Source organism: Polypterus senegalus, chromosome 12, assembly GCF_016835505.1.
Source record: "Polypterus senegalus isolate Bchr_013 chromosome 12, ASM1683550v1, whole genome shotgun sequence".
Lineage (NCBI taxonomy): Eukaryota > Metazoa > Chordata > Cladistia > Polypteriformes > Polypteridae > Polypterus > Polypterus senegalus.
This window is the reverse complement of record NC_053165.1, coordinates 109,033,283-109,054,934: the sequence shown is the minus strand read 5'-3', so window position 1 is coordinate 109,054,934 and position 21,652 is coordinate 109,033,283. Positions and strand designations below refer to the sequence as shown.

Genomic DNA, 21,652 nt, shown 5'->3' with positions numbered 1-21,652 from the left:
CATTTAATATATCACTAAATTATTTATTAATTCAATTTGCTGTTAATTTGTGCCTGTGTGTGTGTGTGTGTGTGTGTGTGTGTGTGGAGTGAGTCAGGCTGAGGCTGGGTGCGTTCCTGAGATCCCCACCAAAAAATAAACAAATCATCGTCCCGTTGACCAAACCGCTACAAGCTCAGCAGCTCAATCTCAGAAGGTACTGGCTCCACTCATTTTTGGATTCACAGCGGTGGTTGATGATATTTAATCTTTCTTTTAGCACATTTTAATGACATTGGAGTGCTTTGCCACTTACTCTATAAATGGACTGGCACATGTAAACACATTTATAAATTGCCAAGTTCTTCTCTTAACTGGGTTACTAACCTTATCCTGGCTTTGTGTGTTTATGTAAATGCATTTCTGAGGCAGAAGCCTTCCAGTTTTCTGGGATCAGGCTCCTCTGGGTGAGACTTATTTTTGAGCTGGTCAATTGGATTGGATTTCTGGCATGAGTTTTTAGATCAGTTTTGAAGGCTTTACATCTTTGGTATCATTGAAACCACTGAGCTACAACAACACCAAACTAAAAAATGGCATCTTCTGCAGCAGTTGTTTGTTAAAAGTTCAGAGTGAGAAAATGTTTGACAAGGAAACGTGGTTTAACAACGGGAGATGAATGAGGAATCCCTAACGACTGACATTCATTCACACCGTCAGTGTGCAAATGGAGGAAGCTAAATGGACACTAGCAGTGTTAGACACTGGGTAACTCACTTTAAAGATGGGAACTCACAAATCAACTCACTGGTGGTCATCAATGAACTCCATCAATCTATCCAATTTCTACCACTTATCTGAAGTAGGGTCATGGGGCATCAGTCTAAGCTGTGAAGCCTAAATGTCCTTTTCACCAGCCAAACATGCCAACTCATACTGTGCGATCCCAAGGCGTTCCCAGACCACGTGTGAGATATAAACCTCCCAGTGAGCCCTGGGTCTTCCCTTAGGTGTCCTCCCAGCTGGCTGTGCCTTTAAAACCTCCACATGGAGGCGTCCAGGAGGCATCTGTATTAGATACCTGAACCACCTCAATTGGCTCATTTTGATGCAGAAGGTAAACTCCGAGCCTCTCCTGGATGTCTGTGCTTCTCACCCTCTCTCTAAAGGAGAGCATAGCTACCCTGCAGAGAAGGCTCATTTTGGCTGCCTACACTGGCAAACTCATTCTTTTGGTAATTACCTGAAGCTCATGACCGTAGATGAGAGCAGGGACGTAAATTAACTCATGAATCGAGAGCTTCGCCTTCTGACTCAGCTCTTTCTTCCCCACTACAGATAGGTATAGCGACTGCATAACTGAGCTTGCCACCCCAGTCCGTCTGTCGATCTCACCATACCTTTTCCCCTCACTCGTGAACAAGACTCTGAGGTATTTAAACTCCTCCACTTGAGGTAGTAATTCACCTCCCACTTGGAGAGGGCAGTTCACCCTTTTCCTACTGAGGACCCCGACCACAAAATTGGAGGTGTTGATCCTTACACCTGCCACTTCACATTTGGGTACAAACTGTCCCAGTGCATTATGGAGTTCACAGACTTATGAAGCCAACAGGACCACATCATCTGCAAAAAGCAGCAACGCGATTCTAAACTCACCAAACTGGTCCTCCTCCAGTTCAGTTCATCAATGCACTGAGGTTACCAAAAGCAACAAAAAAAAGAACAATTAGTTTATTGTAGAAAGCCAACACATGATAATCAGAAAATGAGGCCGCACAAGTAGCTGTGCAGTTGGCTGGAATGAAATTCTAATGCAAAAGTGATCTTCATGCTTCTATACAGGTACAAACATTAAAGGCTGGTTTAGTGAAAATGACATCAGACACAGAGACTCTGTGCATGGAAGACGCAGTGCCGTGCATCCAAAGTAATGAATTTTGAGGATAGGATGATTATGTGGGTGTCAGAATGACAAACGAAGGGCTGAATATGGTGCAATAAGTCATAAGGGCACAAGATAGACATGCAAAAATATCTAAAGTGCATCTGTTCATAATGTAGGACCCTGACTTATGAGAATAACCACTCCCCCTTCATTCACTGCTTTTAGTCAATAGGTCTGACACTCCACCGTATCATTTTTTCCTCTTAACTCTTTCAGGGCTGATGTCAACTTTTGTCAAAAGGAGGAGATGACGATGGTAATCAACTGTAAACTGTGCCAAAACAAACCGTTTTGTTTTAGTTGGACTCTTGTTGCTAGAAGGAAAGTTAGCTTCATTAGTTTGATCGAGATTTTCTGCGCTTGCTTGAGTAGTAAGGTGCAAACAAGAGCAAAAATGGCACTGACATAATGGCGAGAGATCAAAGCAAATGTGTAAAGCAAAATACGCCATGGACAACGTTTTGCCTATTATCTCTGAACTGGACTATGACTTGCCGGACTCCGATTTTGATACAAGTGATCGAAAACAAATGTGAGGTTCCAGCTTGAGCTGACACACCTATGGCAATGTTTGCCAGGGAGGACTGCCACTTAACAATGGTAAGAGGTAGAAACCAGATTGCAATGCACTGCGATCATGACCGTTGCTGTGGCTGCTGCTGCTGCCCCAGCCACACAAAGACAGCCTGGCAGCAAGTCTCCCGCACATTTGTGGCAAGCTGCAACACACATTTTATAGCAACAGACATTTTATGTTGATTTCTGTGTGAAACTATTGTTTTTCAGAAAGAATATTCAGCCCTCAAAGAGTTAAAGTCAATAATAGCAGGCACAACTCTTTGTCCATCAGCAGAGTCATACTTAGTTTTCAGGTATGCAGCATTGGACCAAAAACTGTCACCAACTGACTAAAAGACTTTTAACAAAGCAAATGAACTGGCCGCAAAAAATACAAATGTGTTTTGGTTGCTGACAGCACACATACTTTTCATTGCAGTATGTGTGCAGGCTTAATGCTTGACATGTTTGCGCTTGACACAAGAGTTGTGCAGAGAAAATGATTTTGGATACAGAAGGACATCCCTGTGTGTGGCTGGCATGCAATGGGTTTAAGCGGCGTGCTACACACGGAATGCACTGACGCAGATGCGCTGCTGTGTATCCACACTGCTGAATTTCGAGGAGAGGGTAGTTAAGTGGGCACCAGAATGATGAACGAAAGGGCTGAATGTGAAGCAACAGGTCATCAAAGCAGAAGACAGGCATGCAAAAATATGTGAAATCCATTTGTTCATCATATGGGGCTAAGAGACTATCAATGAGCTGGGTGAATGGGCTACCCTCCAGCATGAATGTGTTTAGGCCTCTGACAATGCATGTGCTTTGTGTTGTGGTTTGCACTCTGAATTCACATGGTAAGTAAAAACAAGCCCTTATCCACACAAGATAGGGAATGTGTACAGAGGTAAGCCAAGGTGTGTTGATTTAAAAGATATGCAGTAATTTCTGCTCAATGATAAAATTATTATACCCAGTCCTTTTGATATGACCTCACCTCATGTCTCATATAAAACAGATGGCTTCCAGTCACCATCTTCCCAGATCACCCTGTGAGATTATCAGTAACAGCCAGTACTTAAAACCAATAATCCTCTTAAACACAGCATCTCCACTTAATTTTCTCATCCATCTTAGCTCAGGAATACAGATACCATGAAACAATCAGGAAGAAGAACAACAGGAAATTGGGGAAAAGCAAAGGATTAGTCTGCTCCTTTTCAGCCTCCTATCATACTCATTTCCAAGATGGGGGCAACACAAAGCTGTCAAAAGAAAATGGCACAAATAATTTTCTTGACTGCTTAGGTTGGCAGCTCCAGGGGAATTAGGTCATAAGAGGATGAAGTCAGTGGGCATAATTACCTATTTAGGGGATTTTCTGTTGCTGATTGGTTATATTTTTATGTTGGAATTATCAAAAAAAAGATTTGGGATGTTGGAGGAAATCCTAAATTTGGGAAAACTAGGCAGAGAAAAACTAAACTGAGGGACATTTTTCCAACATGTGTAAGAAAGGACATGCTAGTTCCTGGGGCCATGAATAATATGGGAGGATGGGTCCTTACAGGGAGTAAAGAGCACACCATTACCATGCTGTAGATCATTCTACTGTTAGTAAGGGAATTTGCCATCTCACCTCAGTCCAGCTGCCCACAAACCATTCAGGACAGCTTCGGTCCCGGTTGCATGGTGCCACAGTTACAGGTTTATCTAGGTGTTTGCATTCAGACAGCTGCAGCGCCCTCTGCTCGTCCAATCCAACGCTTTGGATACAAAGCACCGTCCGAATTGTGGTCCCGCTGTCGCCACAAGTGGCTGAACACTTCTGCCACTCTCCCACCCACCATCTGCAGTGGAAAAAAAAGGACAAGGAATGTGGTGTTTACCCTTGAACTGCTGGCCGCCTAGAACAATATCTTCTCACATGAAAAACAAGAAGCTATTGACCTGGACTCTACTAAATTAGCAAGTCAAATGTAGGGTGCGGTGATTTTGGTCTGGGGGAGGCAGCTGGCACAATCCCACACAGAACAGTTTTCAGTACAAGCTGGCATACAGTGACCACTTTATTGGCTATCCGCATGCATGTGCATCCCAAAATCCAGACCTTGCTTGAAAAATAGCACTGCAGTTGGGACCAAATGACGGTGGTGAGTTACATCTCACAGGCTTGTCTCCAACCATACCAGGCTCATGCCAGCCACACAAATGCTTAAAATAGAGAAAAAGTAGAAGATCTGACCTTGCTGGGCACGGCTCCTCATTACAGCTGGCCTGTTGGTCATCTGGCCGTGTCTCTGGTTCACAGAAGTGCTCTTCCACAATCCCTTCTGTCCTTTCCACGCAGTGAACAATCTGCCGCTGAACACCTGAAATGTGCACACACATCAGCAATGAACACATCTCTGTCAAGTCATCGACCTGACCTCCGACCCCTAGCCCCATCATGTGACATCTGCCAAATATAAGAACCTTAGAGCCACAATGTCTTTTGTTCAGTGTGTGTGTTGCACAGGAAAAAGAGTTCCACTAATTAATTATTGTAAAAGAGTCATAAATGCATATATTCAGACATCATCTGGCAGGTCGCAGGAAAAGGAGCAATGGACCTTAAAATTGTGAAGTGATGGCACAGCAATAATAAGAAACGAGCTAGAAGATGTGCACATGGTTTAACATTCAGGGACTCACTGTAGTTCACTGTTACGACAGTTGGAAATGTTTTACATTTTTCCTCATTTACTTAAAAAAAAACAGGTTTCACATTTTTGTTTACTAATCTTTTTGTAACAGATCCAAATAAAAAAGTAATAACAGAATGTATAGTAATTACATGCATTAGTAGACTACAAAAAACACATTTTAAATACCATTTTTTATAATATCACATGGATATTGCTGTTAGTTGTTGGTTGTGGAGGGTTTATGCTGTGACCACTGTGTAGGTGCTACCGACACCCTTAACCCCAAAGTCACCACAACGACCACAAGTTCCAGATTGAAGGGGGCTACTTTTTTTTTAAATGGGCTTCTTGCACACTTAACTGAAAAAACTATTTCTTTTCTTTTCTTTTTTTGTTTTTTACTTTTTGTTTCTATTATTCCCTCTAGACCTCTAGGCAGGCACTGTCCTCTTCTACCCAACTCCGTCTTGACTGGATGAGGCTGAGCAGCTTCTTCTATGCCTGACCTAAGAATACTTCCAGTGCCACCAAACTGCATTCAGGAAGCATTTCTGGACCAGGTGGAACCTCCTTAGAAACTAGAAGGACTCCTCTTTTCTGCAGTACCCCGAGTTGGAACTACAACTCCCATGTTGCCCTGAACTACAACTACTCTCCACCCGAGGGGTTCTGGACAGCTTATCCATTATGGCTCCCAGCCAGGTTGATTGCAGCTAACTTTCATGGCCGTTCCATCCATGTCCTTTCAATACAACCTCCTGTCCAGTCAAGAACCTACTCTCCCCACTGGTCAGGATACCAGTACATCCACTCTGGCACCTACAATTGCTTATTGTAGTTTATATTTCTTAAACATAAAACATTAAAAATAAAAAATCAATGGAGAGTGCAAATATCTGTTGAATTCTGTCTGTGTGTATACAAGCATATGACATGATGGTGAGCTGCCAGCTGTGTGCGACTCTGCTGCCATTTCATTAGCATTGTTTGTCGTCATAAGACATGCAAAAGAGGACAATATACAAGATGAAATAATAACCTCTCCCGAGGCAAAACAAAGTATAAATTAATCAGTAATTGAATTTGCACAGAATGTTTCTCAGTTTTAAGACAGAGGATTTCAAAAACTCATTGACACTTTCTAAATCGGAGTTTCTGAAATTACATTCCTGTGCAATAAAAGAAAAAAAATTCTTTTCAAATTTCAATGAGGCCAGTTTACTGGGAGTGGAGTTGTTTCATACAGACAGGTGGATGTGACAATAACAGGTGCTTCTCCATTTTATGTGAATGTCCCTAAAAGTTCATGGCAAAGAATAAAAGAGGCCTAAGGGTCATCCTGCTGAAACTTCCCATAGGTCAGCAAATTATGTGGCCAACAAGTGTGGCCTTAGGTGCATATGAATACTCGTAGCACACATGTTGAACACCATGAATTCCATTTCATTACCTCTATAAACACCACCGAGTGTGGAGCCAAATCTCAAAATTACCAGACACCAATCTGGCATCTTTGTGATCCATGCAACATAATTGGCAGCCCACTGTGTGCCAGGTACACCTAGAGATGGGCGGGTGGACAAAGTCATTCTTAGTGGACATAGGGGCTCTATGTCATGCTGTTGGAGCAGCAAAGTCACCAGTCTTTAATAGAGGTGATGATGGCTCTGGCCAAGAGATCACATAATCCAGTCATGGTGACTTGGGAAAGCTAGGTATGGATTTATTCAATGTTGGATTTTGGACCAACTCACATTAAAGGATTACTAATGTTTATTAGAGACAACACAACTGGGTGGCTAATGGTCTATAGTTCCGGACTTATGTCCACATTCCACCCAGATGGAACCAGACTAAAAATTCCAAGAAGCTAAACAAAGTTTACATGCTCAAAACAAATCAGGCTGTCTTATGCCTTTCACGTCTCATGGTGGTATGAACTCCAGGTGTCAGGGCCAGACATACACAAGTGGCTGACATGACTTGACTGGCCATGATTAGGACTCTGTCTCTGACCATATCTATTAATGAGAATTGACTAAACTTCAAAGCCAATTGCTTTATTCTTCTGAATTCATAATCAAACCAACACTCTGACTACTGACCGGTTAGAGGCCAGAGAAAAGCAAATGAACATCAGCTTGGTGCTTTCCTGGACACATTAGGTGAAGATAAGCAAACAGGCTACACTGTATGGCCAAATGTTAGTGTGCATCTGACCATCGTGCCTATATGAGGTTGTTGGGCATCCCGTTCCAAAACCATAAGCATGGATATGGAGCTGACACCCTAGTACAGCTAAAACAATCTTCCACTCTTCTGGGAAGACTTTCCATGAGATGTTGGAGTGTATCTGTGGGAATTTGTGTCCAATCAGGGAAAAGAGTATTTGTAAGGTCAGGAGCTGATGTTGGACAAGAAGACCAGGCTTGCAATATTGGTGTCCAGTAGAGTTGAGGTCAGGCTTCTGTGCAGGCCTATATATGTCTTTACGGATCTGCTTAACGCAAAGGGCCGCAGTCATGCTAGAACAGAAAAGTGCCTTCCCAAACTGTTGCCACAAAGTGGAAGAACACAATTGTCTAAAATGTCTTTGTATGCTGTAGCATTAACAGTCTTCTTCACTGTGAGTAAGGGGTCTAGCTCAAATGCTAACAAAAAATAAGAGCCCAGAACATTATCCCTCCTTCACTAAATTTCACAGCAGGCTCTATGCAGTCCAGAAGGTAGTGTTCTCTTCTCATCCATCAAGCCCAGATTCATCCATCAGACTGCCACATAGTGATGCATGATTCATCAGTCCAGAGAACCTGCTTCCACTGCTCCAGAGTCCAATGGCGGCGTTCTTAATGCCACTCCAGCTGATGTCTGGCAATTCACATAATGATCTTAGGCTTGTGAGAAGCTGTTAGGCCATGACAATTCATTTCATGAAGGTTCCAACACACAGTTGCTAAAATTGCTTCCAGGGGCAGTTTGGAACTGTATGTGTGTGAGCAATAGTGTATAGGAGACTGCTATGCCCCATGCGATTCAGGATATGGAGATCTGTTTTGAGAGTTTGTGTGGTCTACCACTTCATGGCCGAGCTGTTGTTAGACAGTTCCATTTCATAATACAGTGGGAAAACAAGTATTTTACGCTTCAACGTTTTCCTCTGTAAATATATTTCTAATGGGGCTATTGACATTAAATTTTCACCAGATGTCGGTAACAACCCAAATAATCCACACATACAAAGAAATCAAAACAATTAAGTCCATAAATTTAGGTATGTGTAATAAATGGAATGGCACAAGGAAAAAGTATTGAACACATGAAGAAAAGGAGGTGCAAAAAGGCATAGAAAACCAAAAAAGCAGCTGAAATCTGTCAGTAATTAGAAAGCAATCCTTCCCCCTATCAGTGCAAATTCATATCAGCTGGTTTAGTCCTAATTGATGGCCTATAAAATGGTTTCTCATTACCAAGATGTCACACAAGAAGCATCTCATGATGGGTAAAAGCAAAGAGCTCTCTCAAGACCTTTATTACAAAAGAATACTGATGGCATTGGTTACAGATGTATTTCTAAACTTCTGAATATTCCAGTGAGCACTGTTGAGGCCATAGTCTGAAAGTGGAAAGAACATCATATCACCATAAACTGGCCATGACCAGGTGCTGCTAGCAAGATTTTTGACAGAGAAGTCAAAAGAATAATCAGAAGAGTTGTCCAAGAGACAAGGACCACTCATGGAGAGCTTCGGAAAGACCTGAAATTAGCAGGTACTTTTGTTTCAAAGAAAACAATAAGCAATGCACTCAACCGCCATTGCCACTACGCATGCTCACTGCGCAAGACTCAAGCATATGGTACTGGCAGACTTCACATAATTGAAGGAAGGATGAATGGATAAATATACCGGAACATTCTTAATAAGAATCTGCTGCCATCTACCAGGATGCTGAAGGTGAAACGAAGGTGGACATTTCAGCAAGACAATGAACCCAAATACAGAGAATGTCCCAATCAATTATCCGACTTGAATCCAATTGAAAATCTATGGAAAGAACTGAAGATCAAAGTTCATAGAAGAGGCCCCCAGAGTCTTCAAGATTTGTAGGCAGTATGTGTGGAAGAATGGGCCAACGTTACACCTGAGCAATGCATGTGACTAGTTTCTCCATCCAGGAGGTGTCTTGAAGCTGTCATTACCAACAAAGGCTTTTCTTCTAAGAATTAAATAAATTTCAGTAAGCGCGTTCAATACTGATTCCCTGTGCCATTACACTTTATTGCACAAAACTTAATTTATGGACTTATTTGTTTTGTTTTCTTTGTATGTTTGGATTATTTGGGTTGTTACCGACATCTGGTGAAAATTTCATGTCAATAGTCCCATTAGAAGTATATTTATTGAGAAAAGCATTGACATGTTCAATACTTATTTTCCCCGCTGTAATAGCACTTACAGTTGACTGAGGCAGATCTAGCAGAGAAGAAATTTCTCATATTGACTTGTAATTAAGGTGGCATCCGATGATGGTGCCACATTTAAAGTCTTCAGTACGAGTCACTCTACTGTCAGTGTTGGTCTATGGAAACTGTCACGTGATGTGTTTGATTTTGTGCCCCTGTTAATAATGGGTGCTGCTGAAACACATGAACTTAGGAATTTGGAGAGGTGTCCACAGACATGTGGTCATACAGTGTATGCTAAGATGGATGGAACTTTCTCATGCTTATGTTAGTAATGGTCAATCAGTCCAAGTCATGGGTGTCCCCTTCTTACCTGTTCCACAGGTGACACTGCACTTTGTCCACGGGCTGTACTGCCAGGAGAAGTCCTGCAGTGGGAGGTCATTCTCACTGTCTGGTTCTCGATGGATTGTGTACTCATAACGTACGCCGGGGTTGGTCTCCTGGAAGAGGAGCTAATGTAAAGAAGACAAAGAGTGCCAAGTCAGCAGTGGGCACACTTAGCCAGAGCTGCACATCACACCACTAACAGTGTTAACATTGTCCCTCACACCACAACTCTGCTGAATACGCTTCCTCTTCTGTGTTACACTCAGCACACATCTCATGTCATTGGACAGTGGGAGAGTCCCGAGGATAGAGCTTTGGTGCCAAAAGACTGTTACAAGCAAGGGTCATCTCAGGGGTGGGGAAAACAATTAAAATAATTCTTCGCTAGCTTATACAAAGCAACAGGGAGGATGGCTTTGTGCAGTAAATGAAATTAAAACACACAAGGGTGGCGCATTTTTCACATATTTCCAGAAATTAGGCGGTGGCCTCCCTTTTGGGCATTCAAGGAAGAGTTCAAAGCTTAAGGCTCTTTCAGGGAGCCTTTATCCACAGCATGAACATTTCAGGTTTGTCTTACTGCCCAGCATCATCCATACATCCACTGTCTAAAGAGCTTAAGCCAGTTCAGGGTTCAGTGTCTGAAGTTAATCTGTGCAACCTCAGGCACACAATGGGAGTCAATCCCGGGTGGGCTGCCAGTCCACTGCAGGGCACACTCACTCACAGCCTTAGGCCAATTACAAGTCTGAAATATACTGAAAATCTTCACTTTGTGGGTTTAGTGCAATATAACCTTTGGTGTGTACATTCCATGCCCTTTCCTATTTTCAGCATCATAGATTTTTTAGCATCTTTCATGATAAATTATGTTTGTGCAGTATGGAGTCCTAAATCAGTGACACATACAGGTCTGAATCCACTTTACAAGCTCCTTGGTGTGCGTTTTCCTTTCCACTTGTGTGTAGACAGCTTTTATACTCTCTGTACTCTGGAGTTAACTCAATGTTTTAGTTCTCCAGCTCGGAAAAAACATCAATTGATTAAAATGGATGATTTTTACGTTTTGCTCAAATGCCATAAAGGAGAAGATTCTTGGATTCCAGTGCATTGAGGGTCACTGCTGGACACAATACAGGAATCTTTCAAAACAGGATTAGCGAGACTTCCCATACTCATAGTCTGTTCTCTGCTTTCACCTCCACCATCTCCACCACTCAACCACCTTAGTAACTGATAACTTTGCAACCTTTTAATAGGAAAAGGTGCCTGTCATCAGCATTCATTTCTCATCATGCCCACTAGCCAGTCTGCTCCCTGCTGAACACACCACAACATTCTCCTCTTTCTCTTTTCTTTCCAACCTCCTCTCTAGCAGCTCCACTACCCGTCCACTTGATCTCATTCCTTTCCATCTTCTCCAGGCTATTTCTCCTTCACTCATTTCTGCAGTTACACACGTCATCAACTCCTCGCTCAACACAGGTATTTTTGCTACATTGGCCAAACAGAGCCTAATAACTCCCCTTCTCAGGAAGCCCACTCTTAGCCCAAGGATTGGTGATGTGTCCTCTCCTCTTCTCTCTATACACCTCTTCAATAGGCTCTATGTTCTTGTCCTATCAGTGCTATGCCAGTGATATGTAGCTGTTCCTGTCGTTTACCTGCAGAGGGCCACATAGTATCAGCTTGAATTTTTACATGTCTCACTAATACTGGAACAATATCTCCAACCAAACCTGGCAAAGACATTCATTCTTCTTCTCTCAGCTTGTCCGTCTATTCAGCACTCAATTTCTGTTCATCTTATTATCGCTAACATCCATCAAGTCTCTACGCATACTTGGGGTGATGCCCAGCTGTCCTTCAAGGACCATAGTGCTACGGTCTCTCAGTCTTACAGATTCACTCTATGCAACATCTGCAAGTTCAGACCGTATCTAACAGAGTATGCAGCACAACTTTTAGTCCAGGTTTTAGTTGTTATTTCTGGACTACTGCAACTCCCTGCAAGTGTCACCAAGGCACAGAAGATAATTCAAAATGCAGTGGCATGTCTGGTTCATGTCTGGTGACACATGTCACTCCTCTTTCAGATAACTACATTGTCTCCCTGTTGTGGCACGCATTAAGTTCAAATCGTTGATCCTTCTCTACAGAGTAGTCAACGTGTCAGCATCTATATATATGGAGACAATTATGAAGTCCTATGCTCCTTCTCAACTATGCAGATCTGGTGTGGCATTAAATCTTAATCCAGATTCTTTTCATGTGTAGTTTCCAGCTGGTGGAACAAGCTGCCCACCACCATTGGAACTTCTGAGTCCCTCAATGTGTTTAAGAAGCATTTGAAGACTCTGTGTTTGGTGAATGTCTGTCTAATTGATATTAGTTGTTAGGTTTTTAGGAAATGAACTAGCTACAATTTTTTCTGAGCTCTTCACTTGTGACAGTAACCTTGTCCCATAACACTTGTTCACAAACAGTCCCCCAGTGTGATGTTTACTCGATTATGTTGACCTCTTTTGTAAGTCACGTTGGATAAAAGTGTCTGCTAAGCAAAAATATGTAAATGAATGAATGAATGCCAAACAAGGTGCCAGGCTATCACAGTTCAATTTAATAGACAAACTAAGCAGGGATATGAACCCCTGATTATGTCTCATTCAGGGAAAGAACAGAATGGTTTCATGTTGTAGCAAGCAAGGCTAAAGGTAGAGGGCTGAAATATAAAGAAGACTGCTGTACAATATGAATTTTCAGAAGAATAATTATAGTAATAATAATAATTTATTACATTTATACATCACTAATTCATGCTACTCAAAGCACTTTATACAGTGAGTGGGGAGCCACTTCCACCACCACTAATGTGCAGCATCTACCTGGATGATGCAATGGCAGCCATTTTTGCCTCAGTATACTCATCACACATTAGCTGTTAGGCAGTGAAGGGGTGAGTGATAGTTAACCAATCAGAGACAGGGGATGATTAGGGGGAAAGAATGACCAGGCCGAGGTGGGCAATTTAACCAGGACATCGGGATACACCCTGCTCTTTACAAAGGAGGCCCAGGGATCTTTAGTGACTACAGAGAGTCAGGACCTCTTGTTTATGTCTCATCTGAAGGACGGAGCCATTTATACACAGCAGAGTGCCCGTCACTGCACTGGGGCATTGGTATCCACATTCAAACCACGGGTTAAGTGCCCCCTGCTGGCCTTAACAACACCTCTTCCAGCAGCAACCCAAGCTTTTTGCTAGTTGGTTTTCCATCCAGGTACTGTCCGGGCCTGAACAGGCATAGATTCAGGTGGATGGCCTCTTCTGAAGTGCATGTGGTATGTCTGCTTGTATGGTACGGTGGCACTGTGGCTAGTGCTGCCACCTAACAGACCCAGTGTCCTGGTTTCAAATTCTGTGTCTGTATGTTGTCCATGTGGAGTATGCATAACTCTCTACAAATCTATGTGGGTCTTCCATTTCACACTGCCAAAGGTGTGAACATTAGGCCAATGGGTGAATCTGCATTGGACCTGTGTGAGTGGCTGCTGTGGTCCATGGCTGCTTTTTGTCATTTGTCAGAACCACCCTAATTTGGTTTAAACAATTAGGAGTATAAAATGAGATGAGCTCTTTTCCTACCACGCATACAAGGATACATCACATTATTTCTCTGTATGAACATTCAATTCAAATAGTTGCCAATTACTGTGGTGGGCTGGCGCCCTGCCCAGGGTTTGTTTCCTGCCTTGTGCCCTGTGTTGGCTGGGATTGGCTCCAGCAGACCCCCATGACCATGTAGTTAGGATACAGCGGGTTGGATAATGGATGGATGAATAGTTGCCAATTAAAATTATTTTGTGGACTCAAACCAGAGATATTCCCATTTGCTGTTCTAAGACCCTAAAGTACAATTACAACAGCTGTTAAGGTTTATTGGCACCAAGCATGGAAACAGTTGTGATACCATCAAAGCCGACATCCAGCGCCTGCACTTGAACTTGATACTTATCTTGTTCTCTGATTTACACGCAAGGATTAGCCCCAGTGATTCCCAGCACATATTGCTTATTGGTACACAGTGGGCAGGCAGAGTGGATGCCGCTAATTGTGCACAATTCTGACCATCTCCGGTGATTTGCTGCTTTCATATTTGTAGAGGCCTCTGATACTGTGTGAGCATTTGGGTGAATGTGGAGACTAACAACAGTTGACTGCAATGGGATTACGTAATTGGGGTCAGGAAATTGGAGTGAAAAGAGACAAAGCAAGGGGTCAGCACACAGAATGAAAACATTTATAAAACAAGAGGGAAGGCAAATTCAAACAGAGACACAATGTGCAGAAGGTTGACAGCATGAGAGGGAAAAGAAGTACTTGAGGATACTCAAGAAGCCGGAAGCTGCCGTGGAAGGCAAAATGATTTCATGGGTAAGTGGGCTGTTAGCATAAATATTGAGCCTAATTGCAACAGACGGCGGGAGTGTGATGAGTTAGTGAGCGGTGCAGAATGGCCTGCCTGCCAAACAGAACTGGCGGAGTGCAATAGTGCAGTTAGCTCCTATCACCAAGAACATCTGGACAGATGAGGACAAATATGTTATTATAAAACGCGGAGGCATGTGACAGGATTAGTTTCTAAGGGTTTGCCACCAGCGGAAAGGGCTCCAGGCAGAGGAGAGCCAAGGATATGCATTTCATTGGAAAAGGAGCTCACACTGGAAATTAAGAGTCGCCCTAAATGCCAGTGGGGATAAAACCCTGAGGGTTTAAATTATGCTGTGGAACTACTAGGTGAAATTAAAGTTGACTGAGAACTGACGACCGGCCAGCAAAACGCCCACAAACGTCAGCAGGACAGACGCTTACACACCCTAAGCCCATTAAAGTGGGTGGGCCACTAGGGAGCAAGCGAGAGTGCCAGGCCTTTTAAAAAGAACAGGGGGCTGAGGGAACCGGTGGGTGAACACTTGGGGCTGCTCCACAGAGCCCTAAGCAAACAGCTCTAGGACTTCCACAGGCCATGACTGATCTTGGACATTCTTTTGGAATGGCCCTAGAAGCACCCCCACAATGGAGATTTTCAGATGGGTGCGATGTTAAATACTAATCGGAGATGAACACCAGTGCCATTGAGTAGACTGCCTTAGTAACTGCGAGTAAATATTTGTAGTCCCTCCATATAAACAGCGCATTCTACCAATTCACTGATCAGAGCTCTCACAGGCATTGACTTCCTAAATCTAAACAAAAAATCTTTAATAAAATGACAATAACTGGCACAAAAGCATCTGACGTTTGAGCACAGGAAGAGTGGGAAAGTCCCTAGCCTCTGTCCTCACACTCACACACACTCACACACACACACACACGCGCGCGTGTGCACACACCCACACACACAAGTCTTTTCCTTATCTCTGCAAACAATGATAGAAAGGGCACTTAACACCTGGGTCAAGGATCAACACAGCAGGGACTGAAATATGATCCATGAAAAGGCAAATTCTCTCCAGTGTCTCCTTAGGCTTCTACAGGGGGATAAGGAAACAAGTGGTGTGTGTGGAATAACCTTCACTTTCTGTGATATTTTCCAACACTGTTTATTTTTCCACTTTTTTTCAGATTTATGTGGAACCCCCACAGTTTATTTTACGGATGGAGAATAACAGCTGAGCTGTAAAGAAATGGAGCAGGATGGCAGTGCAGTGGTTAATGCTGCTGCCTCACAGCTCCAGAGTTATGAGTTTGAATTCCAGTCGGGTCACTGTCTGTGTGGAGTTTCCATGGTCTCTCCCAATGCCTGCATAGGTTGCCTCTGGCGTCCTTGACATCCCAAAGACGTTCATGATTGATTCATTGGAAAGTCTATACAGGCCCGGTGTGTGCATGTAGACTGCTCTTGATTTGTGTTTAAAGTTGGCAGGATAGGCACTGGGTTTTTATGCCTTTGAACTGGAGACGTGGTTTAGAAAATGCAACGATGGGCATAAAGAAACAGACATGCAGTGTGGATCACCACTGTCATTTGTTCATGCAGATGTAAGATGTTTTATTCCTCCCACTGACTTCATGGTTGAACCCATACACATAAAATTCTCCAAAAAAATAGAAATAACCACACATTCTTTCAGTAAAATAGGTTTAATCCAAAACCACATATTATGATTATGGTAGTTTGATATAATGGATGAGCAGGACTAAACACTGAACAATGCTTACCGCCAGATAAACAACATCATCTCTTATATGGTTTACTCTCAACTGAGTTTCAGAATATTGCACAGCAGTGAGAATTTTAAAGATCATAAGGTTCAGACAAGAGTATTCGATTACTTTCTAGTTTTTATGGATCTGATAACAGGGCAGCAGTGGATTAGTGCTGCTGTTCCGTAGCTCCAGAATCCTAGGTTCAAATCCTGACCCCATTGCTATCTGTGTGGAGTTAACCTGTTCCTTGGGGTTCATCCCTGAATACCACAGACTTCCATCACACAATCCAGAAGAGGGGCAGGTTAGGTTAATTGGTGGCATGAAACTGGCACTGAATAGGTGACCCTGAGTGTACCCTGCCATTTTCGCCAAGTATGGCTGATGCTTTCTGCTCAGTATTTACAATCAAAGTAAAATTTAAAATAATGGAAGCCGATGTGTAGCAAAAAAAAAAATACATGTAATAAAATCACAGCATCGGTGCTGCACTTCCAACTCTATTTCATACCTGCCATGTCTTTTTTTTTACTTTCTTGTATACAAAGTATTGTAATTGTCCAAAGATTTGATGTCAAGATTTTGATGAATCTTGACATTTTAGACCTCCCTGAGTCCGAAAATACCACTTTTGGAACTACGTCTGTGTGTTTCTGTGTCTGTCTGCGTGTGTGTGTGTATGTGTGTAAACACGATAACTTGAGTACACTGTCACTTAGGTCAACCAAATTCTTCATACAAGTATTAGGTACAAAATGCAGATTTCTATCAAAGTTTAGGCTATTTCCGTTAACCGGAAGTGGTACTTTATCTTTTATTCATGCAGCTGTAGAGTCCAATTTGTTCAACATTACTTTTATAAGAATTATTCAATATATTATTGATTTGATTTGATTTGTTGTTGATGGTTCATTAATGTACATAATATAAAAATATAATCATTGTATTTCGGTTTACTCCTCGTATATCCATCCCCATATCTGAGTATATGAGAAAGTCAAGGGGAGACCACTCCCAATTTTTTTATAACATAAATGAGATGCCACTTCCCTGACTCTACGATAATTGGCCCCATTTACAAATATCAAACCAACAGACTTCAAAGCCAGGACATGTCTTGTGTAAGTTTCGTTTATACTGTAGCTGTAGAGTAGGAGGGGTATTTTAAAGTAGTAGGTGGGGTTTACAAGGAGGAGTGGTTTCACAGTGGGAGTGGTTTTGATGATTAAATGGCAGAGGCATGACTGCCAGCTAACAGTGATAAGCTATTAGCACTTCTCACATACAAAATCATGGCAACGGTGCAGGTTTTGTAAAAATCTGAACACTGTTATCATCGACAGGATTATCAAGTTTTTAAACTTGATATTTTATTATAATTACTGAAACTTTTCTAGATGTCTTTACCGGAGGCAACTTGCAAGATCATAATTCATTACAAATGTTTACATATATACATTCCTTGAAGCACAGAGCCTCCCAGTGAGTCAGAAACGGAGACTGTACCGCGTCTTTGTCACCACTCCAAACTTCCTGCTGGCCACTTATTTTTTCTCATTGCAACTAAATAACTTTGTTCCCTCACAGACTTTGCAAAAACAAATCAAAGCAGTGGATTTGAGCCATTGACCCTGCCCCTTAGCTCGGAGTACTCGACTGATGGCCCTTATCTCATCGGTCTACTTTCAGAATTAGATAGGCAAGATGGCATTCTTACTGTCACTTATCATGTGTTACTTCATTAATTTCTGCTCTGTCGTCCTCACAATGCCAAGATATTTTCACACACAGACACTTAAAGTCAAGCATATTTACAGCATATATGCTATAAATACTACACTCATGCAAAATTAAGTTACTTCTACATACACAAAACACTCAGCCAGCAGCCAAACCGTATTCACTTCAGAAGAAGTCATCCACCTGAAGCTCAACATGCTCAGGCCTGCCAGTACTTGGATGGGAAACCATCTAAGAAAAGTTTGGGTTGCTGCAGAAAGAGGTGTTGGCGAATCCAGCAGGGGGTGCTTACCCTGTGGTCCAAATGTGGATCCCAATGCCCCAGTGCAGTGATGGGGGCATTGTGCTGCAAATATGGTGCCATCCTTCGCATGAGATGTAAAATCGAGGCCCTGACTCTCTGTGGTCATTAAAGATCCCTGGTCATCTTTCGAAAAGAGTAGGGTGTATCCTGATGTCCTGGCTAAATTGCTCATCATGGCCCCCATTCTGGCCCCCTAATTATTCCTTGCCTCAGACTGGCTAAAAATCTCTCACCCTTTCACCACCTAACAGCTAATGTATGGTGAGAGTACTGGCACAATAATGGCTGCCATCACATCACCCAAGTGGGTGCTACACATTGGTGGTGGTTGAATTGGTTCCCCTCTGTCTTGAGTAGCAAGAATAGCACTATATAAGTGTAATTTATTATTTTTATTATTACTTATTCACATACAATACAAATCTCACACACGTGCACTGCTTTCATAACACGACACCCCAATTTGAGACTAAGAAGGGTGTAGAGTTCAGTGTGATTGGAAATGCGGCACTAGCCTCAATAAGAAAACAAGTCCATCATGTTCAGCAGTACCAATCAATTACAGGTTCATAGAGCAAATGAACTGGTCACTCATACTGGACAGTAAGAGGCAGCCACTCTGTGGTTTACTCTCCTCACTTGGCACATTTGTTTCACTCAGTATCCACCTGTATCTCTGGAATACTGTATATGGCACCTCCATTGGGTCACTAAATTTCATAAGAGGAAGCCAAACAGCGTAGCCAACGTAACACCAGGAACAGCTACAGAATTTTAAAGTGCCACCCATTGGTTTTAGAATTGTTTGAAAATGTGCTTCCGTAGATAAGTTAATTTCAAATTTACTCTATATTAGTACCCGGCCACTGGCCGGCGCACTGTCTAGAGCTGTTTCCTACATTTCGCCTCGTGCTGCTGGGATAGTTTCCAAAATCCATGCCATGACCCTGAACTTGACTAAGTGGGTTTGACTGTGTTATCTTATATTGCTATATATCATTATATTTCTGTTCATGTCACCACTCTGTGCAAGAGCTGGCCTTGAATCTACAGTTCATTTACTTATTTATCTGACTCCTTTATCCAAGGCGACATCACATTTGAAATACAATCGGTTTCATTTCTTTTATTTAGCACAGTGATGTGAAGTGACTAGCTCATGGTCACACATTTATAGCAGCAGGATTTGAACCCACAACCTCAGGGTTTGAAGTCCAAAACCTTAACCACTGCACCACACTGACTAAAACTTTAGTCTCAACCCCAGTCCCTTACCTGAATCCACACAGGCTCCAGTGTGGGCCCTGGGGAGGTCAGATTCTCCAGGTTTCCATTCCGCTCATAAGTGAATGTGGTCCCAGCCACTTTGTAATCTCCATTCCACTGGATAGTCCAGTCGCCATTCAGGAAGTACTTGTCAGGATTGCTGCTTCTCAGAGCCAGGAAGTTTCCAGCCTCTGCAACTTCTTCAATGCGTATCTCGCGTGCTCCTTCTGGGATTACGCCAACATCCACATAACCTAAAAGTCCAGAGGAGAAGTGTAATGTTACAAATGGAAATCTGGATGGTGTCACTCTAACTTGTCTCTGGAAGTGTTTCCAAGTAGAGCAAATGTAGTTAGCACTGCACAGTTGTCTCCACATTTTGTTTGACTAGTGGACATTTAAGATGATTTTGTTCAAGATGTGAACATAATCTGCAAACCCACTACAGATGAAAAGGGAATAAAATGAAACTGGAGTATGTAGAAGAAGAGAAGAGTCTGTAATGAAATTAAGTCATTTTAAGATGTACTCTGATTAAGAAGAGTGATGTGAGGACAAGTGTGGCATACATTGGAAGCAGTCACATAAAAAAAGAAGTAATACAAAGGGAAAGGAGTGCACTGAAGAGAAGGGTGGAGTTTGAAGTGGGAGGGGCAGTCTGAAGGGATGGGCCTGTTGTAAAGTGGGTATAGATTTTTGAAATTGGGGAGGAGCTTAAGGTGCTAGTCTCAGGAGGAGCTTGAATCTAAAAGCAGGAGGGGCATTGTCATTAAATGAGTGTGGTCTACAGAAGTGGAGTGGTTCGAAGAGGCAGAAGTGGCTTTAGTTACATTTGTGGGCATAAGGAAAAGTGATATAAAGTGAGAGGCGAGTCTGAGGAAGAGGGTGTGACTAAGGAGAAGATGAAGGACATCTGAAGGAAGTCTGAAGGAAGATGAGTGACTTTTATGGGGAATCCTGAGTTAGTGGAAGAGTAAGCCAGAAACAAATGGGAGCATGAAGGAGTGAGTTAATGTCAGACTAGATGTTTAAAGAGTATTTGGGTTAAAGTGAAAGGAGAATTTTAATAGAAGGCATGTGGCCTACAAAAGTGGATGTGGCTTAAAGGAGAGGGTGGAAGTGGCCTGGAATGTGAGGTATGGTCTGTGAATGAGGGATTTGTTTCAAATGATAGAAGGAGTTAAAAAAGTGAAAGTGGCCTAAAGTGAATGATGGACATCTTAGTAGAGTGGGAGGGTCTAAAAATAACAATGTGTCTTAAAATTGAATATGTGGCTTGAGGAGGGACTGACATATAAGGTAAGTGTCTTGTGAAGAGAATGAAGTAAAGATAAGGGGATACAGAATGTTCATAAGAGGACAGTACAGCAGCATCATGGCTGAGGGACCTGAACACCAACAAGCCACCACTAGATGGGTGTCAGTATCAGTAGTCCCAGGAGTAATGGGGAATGGAGAGAAGTGAGAAACCATAGAAGCCATATTTATCAGCAAGGTAATGAGCATCTTACCAAGTCCTTCACTCTCCTCAAAGGTCTTTGTCACTGTCTCACAGGTGGAACCATTCCCATGGCAGACTCCACAGCGATCTTCAACAGCATTTGAGTCGATTTCGTAGTCACAGCCAATATTCTGTAACATCAAGTGACACAGGGTCAAAATGCTAAAGTATGTACTCATGGATGTGTAAATTCCCACTACCCAATTTAATGAAGCCTCATTTTATATCCTTGTGTAACTGGTGTCTAAAATAGTGTGTTTAGGGTTAGGGTTAGGGTTAGGGTTATTATTATCTGGGGCTTCACCAAATCCTGATAACATGGCCTTTCTACGTGTTTTTTTTTTCTTAATAGGAGGAATTGCAGAGCTGTAACAGTTATTTCTATTTATGCTCTCTGTTTTAACCTTTTACTCTGTTCATTAAATATAAAAATCTAAAATAAAGGAATCCATTCTGGTTGCATTAGACCTTTGCGACAGTTTGTATAGAACATGCAAATCATAACGAAGAAGCTTCGAGTGTTAACTGGTATCAAGGCCGTGGCACAGCAGTACGGCTCCTGTAGTGGAGACCGGTTACACTCAGATGCATTTCATTTCACATTTGGACTTTGGACATGTGTATATTTCATTTTTTTTCACTAAATCTGTTGGCAAAGCAAAAAAA

General features: G+C 42.4%; 1 protein-coding gene across 1 annotated transcript in view; it reads right to left on the bottom strand.

The window, feature by feature from the left end:
* The window catches only part of LOC120541515 (A disintegrin and metalloproteinase with thrombospondin motifs 7), a 90,050-nt gene that overhangs the window by 29,907 nt on the left and 38,491 nt on the right, over nucleotides 1-21,652 (bottom strand). Inside the window, 5 exon segments of the mRNA XM_039773233.1 lie at nucleotides 4,125-4,335; nucleotides 4,731-4,857; nucleotides 9,948-10,089; nucleotides 19,495-19,739; nucleotides 20,997-21,117. Of these exon segments, the coding sequence (XP_039629167.1) occupies nucleotides 4,125-4,335; nucleotides 4,731-4,857; nucleotides 9,948-10,089; nucleotides 19,495-19,739; nucleotides 20,997-21,117 (846 nt within the window).